Genomic DNA, 11,748 nt, shown 5'->3' on the forward strand with positions numbered 1-11,748 from the left:
AAAAAAAAAAAAAAGCATTAGAATAATAAATATATAAGAATAACAGCACAAATAACAACAAATTTACTGATCAAACCTGAGCATAACACCAAACCAACATATAAAAGCAGATTTATAACTTTATAAATTTGTTGCTAGTTCATCGAACCAAAAGAGTAAATAATAAAACCAATAAATATTTCAAATATTTATTTAATATAAGTAAGTCAAGTTAGATTAGGTGAATTTGTGAATTTGCTTAACCATACCCAACCCAACCCACTTTAAAAGAAAAAATTTGGCAATCCAACTCAACCCACCAACTCCTAAACAGATTAAGCTAGATTGGGTCGGTTTTGACGAATCGGTGAATTAGCTACACACCCTTAATGCCAAGTTCTGGTTACCCTCTTTAGCTTGAGCTCCCTAAAATTTCTTTCAAATAAAAAAATAATGAGCTCTAATGAATTCCAATGTCACTTCTTTTTCTCACAAAATTAGATGGACTAAAGACTCGAGTTCAAGATTCACTCAATCTGTAACTTACCAATAAAACGGGAAAAAATTCATCCAAATAGATGCAGATATAGATTTTTCTTAAGTGTCATTTACAAACAAATAACTTTCCTACAATTTCATCTACCAGGTAGGTACATTTCCCACTGAGTGGGATCTAAAGGCTCTAAGAAGTTGCATTCTCTTAATATACAAGGTTTGTATTATGCACAAGAATAAAGAGAAACCCAAAAACTACTTTAGTGTTCATGTGACTGAACCTTCAGTGACATCAGTTTGCTCTTCTTGCACCAATATCAATTTCCCAAAGGACGCTTGAGTTACAAACCATCAGTTCAGGCTTCCCCTTGAGGAAGGTGAACTCAAGTGATGACTACTGGTGCGGATTTGTAGCAAGATTGATTATAAGGATAACAACTCCGGCAATTATAACAGCAATTGTACATATCAAAGCCTGCAACAATCATTAACATCTGGGATTAATGAAAAAGATAAATGGCACACATGCTTCATCATTATTCATGACAATTGTGTCAAGATCTTGGATACCAGTAACAACATGGTTATTCACAATTTTATATAGAATCAAATTGAAAAATATATAGAAGTACGTTGTGTGTGTGTGTGTTGAAAGGAGTTTTGAGGAAAAGCATAAGGATAAAATGTAATATTATTTTTTGATGATATAAATTAGTAGTCTTGCAATGCATCCCATTTTAACATTCATTGACATCACATTAAATTATTTTAATATTCTGAAAAGAGAGAAAAACATCCATAAGAGATTATCAAGATTGTCACACATTGCTTGAAACAAATAATCAATGGAACAGAACATAGTAAGTGTGACACTTACAGCTACTGCATTGGCAGCAAGTCCGTCTCGCTCCCTTGGATCTCTCTGGTAGTATTTCCGAAAGTAAAGAAACGTCGCATAGTACCACAACAATGGGCACACCAATCCTAGCAGAAGACTGCAAAAGCAAGTGCATTGATCAACATAAACACGTGCACAAAAAAACTCATCCACAACAAACACACACGCACACATAGAGAGAAGAGCTGTGAGAACTCACGAAAACCATCCAATTCCACAGCCAAAGCATGGAAGGGGCTTATCAAACATTCCCAATTCAGGATTCTCCACATCTTTAATCTCAGCATAGGCGCCATTCTTATGGTCCACTACATCTGTTGAAAGCCCTGTGTCCAACATACCACCTTCAGCAACTTTTTCAGACAGTTTATGCTCAGATGAAGACATAGATTCAGTTAAGTTGTTAGTAAAACAACAATGCCCAGTGATACAGCCGCAGAAAAAGAGGACTCAATTGCTGCCTCTTCATTAGACTCCCAGTTTTAGTAACTTGGGGTTTGTTATTGTCTTTGAGGGTTGTCAAAAACCCAGTTTTATGATTAAATAGGTTTTTGATATAAGTCGGTGGTTTAGAAAATTATGGGGCTTTATTTTTGTTTCTGCATAGTGGCATAATTGTAATTTTACAGAATACTGAATTAGGTTTGGTCTAGTACTTCTTAGTAGTATGGGAGTCCATTGTGTGCTTACGTGGGTTCCAAGGTAAGTATTCATCAGGTAAAAATAATGCTTGCGTTTGATTTTCTTTCAATATTTATAATAAAAAGTATATATTTACTTTACAAGCAAGTTTCATAGTCGGTTAATTTCAGTAAATTGTAAATTTGAAATCAAACGAACATATACAGAATTTTGAGTAACCCTTTTCTTTTTTCTTCTTATTTCTTATTAGTTTCTGCAGTGTTCTATACAAAGTCTGATTGTTTTAGGTGAAAATATGCATATCAATCAAACCCTGAAAGCCTCATTCTATCAATGCCCCATCACCTCAGAAAAAACAATAATATTGGACCACATTCATCATGTACAATATAACTCATAAAAACCTCAGCATGTTTGTTTCTCCATTCACTTTGAACACAAAATTACCAATAGGCTAGCCAAACCATATCAGAAAGAGAACTGGGGTGCAGAGGTTCTCTGTTTATGCTTAATTTCAGGCTAAATCCTGGGTTATATATGGGTGTTTGTTATTGTGATGAAACTTGAAAACAATATCACAATTTACACAATAACTACTACCACATTATCTATGGTATGGTGCTTGAAAAGAGAGAATTAAGTGTTAGAAAAACAAAAACCCCAGGTAGCTTTGTTAACTGAGATCACAAGCAGAGGAATTTCGGTGAAAGAAGGAAAAAGAAATTGTTCTGACTCTGTTAAACGCACAAGAAAGATCAGAGGATGAATAATTTCCATTACTGAGACAAACCTTGTCAATAATCTAGTCGCACCATTAACAATCTGGTAAACCATTAATATTATGCATATAAAAAGCCTCCAGGTTAGACAGCTTATTGACTACGAATGAACTCAATGAAAAACTAAGAATTTTTTTAGTATCCATGAAAATTAGAGCCGTTCCCACCAGTTACATTGCAAGAGGCTCACAGGGATGGAAGACAATCAAAGATTCTCTCTCATTGGTCTGACAAGAAAATTTGGTTAGGAGGTCTCACTATATAGAAATCTCTAAGCTCATTGATTTAAAAGACATTTAAATTGTCAATATGACAGGTGAGTAGTTTCACATCTCTAAACCAAATTATAATAAGTGCAAAAATATAAACAAAAGAAGAACACAGGAGAAGTTAAGTACTCTGATCCATGTGTCCCCAAGATAAACTATCACACTTCAGCTCTCCTCTCTTCCTTCAAAAGCACCTGCTACAAGAAGTATGTATCTATTAAAATTATGAAAATAGGATATCTTAGACAGTTAAAGAAGTCCACACGCACACATTAATCAAAGATCATTTAGTGCATTGCTTTTTAGAAAGGGTAAAAGGTGATTAATCCTGCCTATGTACTCACATTTTAACATAAGAAATTTCCTACCCACTGAAAACCCAATCTACTTAATAATTGGCACAAATTTAATATGTCAGAAAGCAGATACATTTATCAAGTACTGTTTTCACCACTAAGGTAGTGTTACCATCAACATCAAGCACAATCTTCATATAGACAAAATATATACATAAATAAACCACAAACACCTCTTGACACTACAAAGAAACAGGCTTGAAAAATCCTGGGTAATCACTTATAACAAGCTCATGAAGATCATGTAACCTTCTAGCTATCTTCCATGGTTGTAGAGGAATATAGGAAAATAACTCTCACTATACTCACTTGTCTCTAAGATCTCACTCCTTCGCAAAACCCGACCTTTGATATCAACAATTCAACCCCAGAACTTTGTTGTAAATGCACTGCACTCAAGCATACACTGAAAGAAGGAAAACGGGACTTTTAGTGTTCCAATTTCCTTAAGAATTTGCACCATTTCCAACAACAATGATCCCTAATCCCATCCCATTACAGAAAATAGCATAACAACTAATTATCTAACCTACATTCTGTATCCTAAGTGGGTTTTCACTTTCACCAGAGAACTGAACAATTATACTCATTTGAGTTGTAATGTGATTGGTGGATTCAAAATCCAGTGCACAAGATCAAGCTATCATGGCTCCATAAGCGCTCTCAAGAAGAGCAATACATGTCCAAATTCCAATTCCTTTAATTAACATTACTTACCAGCAAATTTGATAACTTGAGCTAAGTCTTCCAGAGTCACTTGGTGGTTCCAAACAGTAAAAGAGATTGAATAGAAACAAAGTTACATTTTCCTCAACCACAGCAGGATGCATCACACAGAGAGGGATAATAAGAGTTACTGTACGATTATCATTGCTTCCCTAGATGTAGCCAAACCTCCTCAAACAAGAAAACCCATCTCAAAACTTCAGGCAAAATTTCACAATTCGACACTGGTTGTGATTTTAAATAAAATACCAAGGCCTTTAGGTACTAATAATGTAGCCAAACCTCCTCAAACAAGAAAACCCATCTCAAAATGAATTTATGCAAAAACCAATGAAATGATGAAGGGAAAAATCTCATATGTAAATAAGCATTATAAAGGCATTAACTTGATAATCAACCCAAGCAAATGGAAAAAAACGCTCAGTAAAATCCAACACCAATAAAAACCAATTTCACATGCTTAGAAGTTAGAAGTAAAAAAAGAAAGGTACAAGTTGCAATTTTTTCAATTAATTTTGGCTCCCCTTTATAAAATTCCAATAAAAAAGAGATATTTGGTCTGCGGAGATTTTATCATCAACACCCCCGCAAAGCCCTTCATTTCTAACAAACATTACATTACAAAAAGAATAAATATATAAATTTTCACCGACCCACATCAATACTGAGAAATTTCATCAACCCCACCAAAGAAAATAAAACCCCAAAAGCAAAAAAATTTAATCAAAGTCCCAGAAGCCAAAAAAAAATTAGTGGGAAAAAACAAGAATACACAAAAATTAAAGAAAACCCATATCTCAGCACAGCAGTTCAATCAAAACCCATCAACAAAAACAATCACTCTAAGAATATAATTTCAGCAAAAGTATTTACAAAGTAGAAGAATTCAACCATGCACTGGTAGAAATGAATTCAAAAATCCAAACTTTTCCATCTCTCTCACCTACCAGATATGGAGAGAGAGTCAACTTGCCTTCAAAGCTATAGGAGAAGAGGAAAATAGCAGAAGCAGCTTTTCTATTGAAAAGTGCTTTTCTTTGATCAGAGCAAGAGTAGCAGCAGCAACAGCAGCAGGATAGTGTATGAAAAAAGCAATTTCAAGAAATGTGCTTTTTCTTGTGCTTTTTTACATGGTAACGCATCGTTCCTCTACCATTCTTCAACTGAACAGGCAATGACTGAATGAATAAATTATGAAAGAAAGAAAAGTACACTCTCCTCTCTCTCTCTCTCTCTCCTGATAGGAGGTAAGGAACAAGTGATTGTGCCAAGGAGGATTATCAAGAACCAAGCTGTGATTGGCTTGTACTTTGCTCTTATGGCACTCTTTTGTCAATGCCAATTTGTTGTCAGGTAGCTGTTCTATTCACCATAATTTTATAATATTTTTATTATATTTTCATAATAAATTATAAATAATAAATTATTATTAATTTTAATATAAATTTATAATTTTTTTTTTCCTCTTTATGATAGTAAATAATAATCTGTTACATATAATTTATTGTGAAATGAAGTGTGATTTGTTCCTCTCACCGGCATATGAAATTAAAATCAAATTACACGATTGGGTTTTTCAGTTCTTTTTTTAATAAATGAAAACAGCTGGATATTGTTTTTAGTTGTTGACTAGTTGGTTTGTATGTTAGGGGGATTTGATTTTGAAAGCACATAGATAAATAGAACAAAAGAATGAGCAACTTACAATATTGTACAGTAGTAGATAAGGTTTGATTTTATTTTTTTTATTATTTTTTTTTTAAGAATCAATTCAGTATGATTTTATTTAATAGTTTGAACGATTTGAGGAACAAATTTTATCCAAACTAATAAAGGAAAAGACAACCTAGCACTCCTAGTTCTAGTAAGACACATGAGAGCATGAATAGTTCTAAAAAGAACTAATAATAGAATTTAAAACCTTTTAAGAGATGACCAAAGGAAGATAGAGAATTGTTTTCATTTTTGATCGTATTGATGACAGTCTTCGAATCTCCCTTGAAAATGGATTGATGTAAATCTATCTCGTGGATGAATTAAGCAGCCCTTCTTGCCATTAGCATCTCCAAATCCACTATAGATAATGCTGCCATGACCTCCCTTATGGAATTCTGAACCACAACACCAATTCCAGCTTCATTCGAATTTTCAAAGACCACTCCATCAAAATTTATTTAATACTTTTCTATCGGATGTGGGTGGTTTCCATATGACCTTTGCAACTCTTAATTTTGGTGCAAGTGTTAATTAATGCTTCTAAAACTTATCCAGGCTACTTTTAGCAAAATCAAGAATATTATCAAGAGGGATACATGACTTATTTATTAAATGTGACTATCCTATCTCAATTACAACTTTTGTCAATTTTGTCTCACAACTTTTAATATCAAAATAATTTCACCCTTAATTTGTTAAATTTTTAACATGATTGTCCCTAGCTAGCTAGCATTGATTATATGATACATGTGATAAATAGAAGGAAAGGAAATCACAAAGATACATAGGTTGGATGTTGCAATATTGAACAAACAGATTTCGAAACATTGAAGCAAGCATGGAGGTATAAAAGGATAGAGCTCAAAATTGATTTGATGAGTGGTAGCCTACCTGCTCGGGAAAGCAGTTTACTTTTCAACCAACAATTTTTTGGAAATATTCTTTACAACCCTTAAAAAAGATTTGCTTTCCAACATCATATAAACTTCAAATTATCCACTTGGATAATGAAAAAACTTTACTGATAGTTCTGATTTTTTTTTTTTTTAATGTTTTTGTATTTGAGTAAAAAGTAAATTTTAATTAACTTTGGTCTTTTATTAACAGGCTGCATTAAGTGAATCTTAGGGAACTAGGACCAACTTGAAAAATCTAACTTGTGTTTTAACTCGAAAAATTTAACTGGGGTTAAAAAATGTCTCACTTTAAGAAAACTTTTTGAAAAATACGAAAATTAACATTAAAGATGAGAAATCCTAAAATAACAAAAGTTCCTAAATGACTAAATTGGATGCTTAAGCCTAAGTTGTCTCTATCGAGATTGATTCAAATCAAATTAAATTGATTCAAAGTGATTTAAACAGACTAAGTCAAATTGCTCTAATTCAAAGTAATTCTAATTGAATTAAACTAGATCGAACTGCATCATCTTGAAGTAAACCAAATTGAAGGAAATTATCTCAAAGTATATTAAATTGCAACAAGGTAAACAAATTAAAGCCTAAGTCGTCATTCTAAAATCAAATTGATTCAAAGCAAACAGAAAGTCAGATCAAACATGAACAAACACTAAAGTATTGCATCAAACTTAACTAATACTTGATTAAACAAGATCTCAATTATAAATGAAGAAACTTACAAGCATAAAGTTTTCTACAAGGCCTAAGAACTACTTTGATTTCCTAAGAATCTAATTCCACATTATCTCAAAAGTGCTATGGAGTATTCTCGATTGTGCATGGTTTCTTTTTTGTAGAATGAGTTTCTATTTATACTTGAGGCCTTGGCTACGCCAATCTTCCTATTTAATTCTTTTTTCCAAGTATCTCATCGCCAACGAGGCTTGACAATCTCTTATAATTGTTCGAGGCAAATGTCACCGTGCTAATTATGATTGCTTTGCACATATCTCCATGTAGCTGCTTTTGTAATTGTTCGAGATAAATGCTTGTAACTTTCTCAAAATAACTACCCACTTTAGTAACTGCCTTGAAAACCACTGATTTAAATGTCACTTATTATTTCACTGGTCTTTAATCTTCACTTTAATCAAATTCCACTGTGTAGGCATGTCACTACTACTTTTTCCACATGACTTTTCTCCATTTTGTCATATGTCTTGTGAATAAATTAATTATTTGAACTTTCATCCCCAAAAAAAAAAAAAAAAAAATTATTATTATTATTATTTGGCCTAACATTATAACTTGGCTCGCAAATCTCACTATAGAAACTCAATAGATTCTTTTAGAGTTTAATGGGTTGTTCAGATGCCTTGAAGAGTATAATAGAATCATATTACAAGTTTAGGTAACTGATGGGAACATCACTTCTAGTAATGCATCCATTACTTGAGGAGGACTACACAAAAAACTTGTTGGCACTCAAAATATTGAGATAAAAACAAGCCTGCGTAAAGTGACAAATTTAAATGAGATTTTTTATTATTTAAATATCTGTTAAATATCATTAACTTATTTATAACTTCTATTATTTAAAATATATTTTTCATATTTTTGAGATGCAAAAATTGCTAATTAAAAGTTTGTATTCAAAGTTTGGGTAACATCTTTTTTTCAATTGATAATATAGCTAATCTATTTAATATTTCTTATGACATAGTCGATCTTAGATAAGGTTTTATCAATTTTAATATGGAAAAAATTCTTTTAGATGTCTTTTTAATGAAATTCAGTAAGCAATACATGCATATGAAAAATAATTTAGCATGTTTTTAATATAACATAATACATCAATTGGAGTATTTTTCATATATTTGTAAGACTTCTTTTCAAACTTATAAGTCTAAAGTAAATTTAAACCATCAATATCATAGTAATATTATGCTTAAGAAAACATTTGAGACTAAGACGATTTTTTTTACAAATTATCATTGTCTAGTAATTTTAATTTTTTGAAACTAAATAAAAAAATATGTTCATATATTTAAAATTGTTCAAACCTACTTTGAATTGAAGAAATTGTGCGATTTATAGAGAATAAAAACCCATGCACCTATGGAAGAATTCAAAACATTTATGAGAGAGAGAGAGAGAGAGAGAGAGAGAGAGAGAGAGAGAGAGAGAGAGAGAGAGAGAGATTAAAGGTGGGGGGATTTGAACCTTGGATATTTCTATTGGAAACACCAGGAGGTGCCAACTAGTTGACCTACAAGGCTCTTGGCATATTCCAATGAAGTTCATGTTTAAAAATAAAATAAAATCGTAGAGGGAAATGGCAGGTTAAATCATCAAATGCCAATTGAAATCCCAAATACACCTGTCTATAGAATTTAAAATAAAAAATAAAAAATTATTCTTAATTTTATTATAAAGCCTAAGGGGAGAAGTGGAGGGGGGCTTACCTCATTTCTTGCCTTCTTTGTTCCATAAAGATTAGTAAGCTCTCTAAATCTGTCTGCCTTCTTTACTGCAGAAAGCTCTTCCTTTACTGGGCTTTCAGTTTTCTTATCAGCAGCTTCTAACCCTCTGACTTTTGGTTCTAGTCTAAATACCTTGACAATTGCGAACATACGTGATGAGTCAACAATCACATACTACATAGATGCAAGAAACAACTAAACAGTAAAGAAAATATACAAGTGAATTCCCATCCATAACCAATTAGCAAGTGTATGAATTTCCTTAACAAAATAAGTAAAATTTTCCACACTTCATCAGCAACCAAAAAAAATAAAGTACATTCTCCACACTTTTTCAGCAACCAAACAACAATACACAAATCAAATTTTCACATTTGAGCAGTTACCCAAAAAAAAAATCTAAAATTTCAACACTTTCTTATTAACCAAACAGCTAAACTTTCACACATTTCATCAGCAACCCAACAGTAAACAACTACACATTCCACAACCCATCAGCCACCAAACAGCACATACCAAATAAGCAAATAAGCAAACTTATCCCACATTTTCAAAGCAACCAAACGGTATAAAAAAACCCCAAATTTTCAAACTTTCTAAGCAAATCAAATAGAAAATTCCACCTTGTCAAAGGCAACAGGAACAATCTTCAAGTTCTGGGACTCTTTATCAAACACCCCAAGTGCATAACTACAGTGGTGGCCGCCAGTGGATTCACCAGAATAGTTAGACCAACAAAATCCACATTAGACCAGTTGGGGTTACCACCATCTCAACCCTCTGAGGTCGTTCCTGGCTCCTATAAACCTTAACACTAGGTGCTGACTCATGACCATCAATTTGCTCAGAATTGTTGAGATTTTTCGTTGGGTCATAACCAGAGGGAAAGTAAGCTACAAAAGGTGGAAACTTTTTTGGGTTTTCTTTGAAAGATTGGACTTTGGCTTGGACTGGTGGTGAAGGTGGTGGAGGTGAAGGTGGTTGTGGTGGTGGTTGAGGGGTTTTGTGCTTGTTTTTCTTCTTTTTCTTTGGTGGGGTTTCATGGTTTTGGGTTTGTGGGATTTGGCGTCTTCTGGGTCTGAATTCATCTGTGAAGAAAGAGGAAAAGCTGTTTCTGGGTTTGGGGTTTAGGGTTTTGGTTCCACGGTGGTGGGTGGCTGTCTTCTGTTGTGTCTGTGCGCGCGAGTGACTGCGTTTGTTGTTAGTTTTAGTTTTGTTTATTTTATTTTTTAATTGCAAACTAGGTTCTAATTGTTTTTTTTTTTAGAAAAATCAGAGAGGTTTTATTTGGATTTTATATTAAGAACTTTCAAAATTTAGATTTTACTCGAAAGTTTTTCTGTTTGCTTTAGCAATCATTCTATTTATATTTTCTGTTAAGTGTCACATAGGCTTACTATGCGTAGTTTATCCAATAAAATGATGTCAAATAATTATTATTGTGCAATATTATTTTTTAATTTTTTAAAATTTTTTAAGCTACAAAATGATGTGATATTATTTTATTTGACAAGTTAAATATAAGTAACAAACTGTAAAATGTAAATTTTAAAACTTTATGATATAAAATTCAAACATTCTTAAACTTTATGTGTAATTTTCACTTAAAATTTTCTTTTTTGGGTACCACCAGCACATTTATAATTTTTGTCATAGTTCTTCTACGTGGTAGATTGTGATTGGATGTTTATCTTTTCTAGATGGATCCACCATTTTTTGTCTAGAATTTTTGCAAAAATTTTTTTTTATTAATTGTGGACAAGAAATGCTAGTACACAAAAAATGTACAATATTTTTCACATTAATCAAGTTAGTAATTTTTTTTTTTTTTTTTTGGGTGTCCTAGGTCCTGAAGTAAAAGAAGGCTCTAAGCATAAGTCAATAAATCTAAAAAAAAAAAAATCCCAATGTTAGTCAACAAAATCTTTAAAAAAATTTATAAGTATTAATCAATAAAATATTTTTTTAAGTGATAGAAAAATAATTGGGTCATTAATTATCTTGTGGAAGTATTAAATAAGTTTGAAAGTTTAGCCAAATAACCAGTGAGGAAGCCCGTCTAGCTCAGTTGGTAGAGCGCAAGGCTCTTAACCTTGTGGTCGTGGGTTCGAACCCACGGTGGGCGTTCTATATTGATTTTAATTTTTACTTCGGGTCATTGTTCAGATTTTACCCAAAAAAAAAAAAGAAAAAGAAAAAAGAAAAAAGGCTAATAAAGGGGAAAAAAATGCACTTACATCCCCTATACTCTATTTTATAAATTTTACTATTATAGGAAATGGATCCTCATAACTTTTTTTTTAATTGCTAATTTAGTACATAAACTTTAATACTCTTCTTTTTAATTAAAAAACCAACATAATATATTTTTGCACCAAATCATATATAAAAAGAAAATGAGGGATCTTATTGCAACAACATAAAAGTTTAGGGGGTCTATTCATTATACACTACAAAAGTTTATATACTAAATTGGCTAAAATAGAAGTATAGGAGTGTAAATTGA

General features: G+C 32.2%; 1 protein-coding gene and 1 non-coding gene across 12 annotated transcripts; one reads left to right on the forward strand and one right to left on the reverse strand.

Moving 5' to 3' along the window:
* Positions 1–544: 544 nt before the first annotated feature.
* Positions 545–5,427, reverse strand: LOC112003474 (large ribosomal subunit protein eL20z). 11 transcript variants are annotated; one of them, XM_024035675.2, is made up of 6 exons: positions 5,118–5,427; positions 3,728–3,824; positions 3,192–3,256; positions 1,572–1,698; positions 1,352–1,469; positions 545–949 (listed from the first exon to the last, which is right to left on the reverse strand). In XM_024035675.2, exons 3-6 carry the CDS (start codon positions 3,199–3,201, stop codon positions 869–871), a joined length of 336 nt encoding a protein of 111 aa, XP_023891443.1. In that variant the 5' UTR covers positions 3,202–3,256; positions 3,728–3,824; positions 5,118–5,427; the 3' UTR covers positions 545–868. The 11 variants fall into 11 exon arrangements, with proteins under 11 accessions (XP_023891443.1, XP_065625788.1, XP_065625787.1 ...); XM_065769716.1 differs by having other exon boundaries at positions 3,192–3,259; XM_065769715.1 differs by having other exon boundaries at positions 5,092–5,427.
* Positions 5,428–11,295: 5,868 nt separating this feature from the next.
* TRNAK-CUU (transfer RNA lysine (anticodon CUU)) lies at positions 11,296–11,367 on the forward strand. The gene has a single exon. It is a non-coding gene; the product is annotated as a tRNA-Lys (tRNA).
* The last annotated feature ends 381 nt before the right edge of the window (positions 11,368–11,748 follow it).

The sequence above is a fragment of the Quercus suber genome, unplaced genomic scaffold (genome assembly GCF_002906115.3).
Source record: "Quercus suber isolate HL8 unplaced genomic scaffold, Cork oak 2.0 scaffold_1302, whole genome shotgun sequence".
NCBI classification, from domain to species: Eukaryota; Viridiplantae; Streptophyta; class Magnoliopsida; order Fagales; family Fagaceae; genus Quercus; species Quercus suber.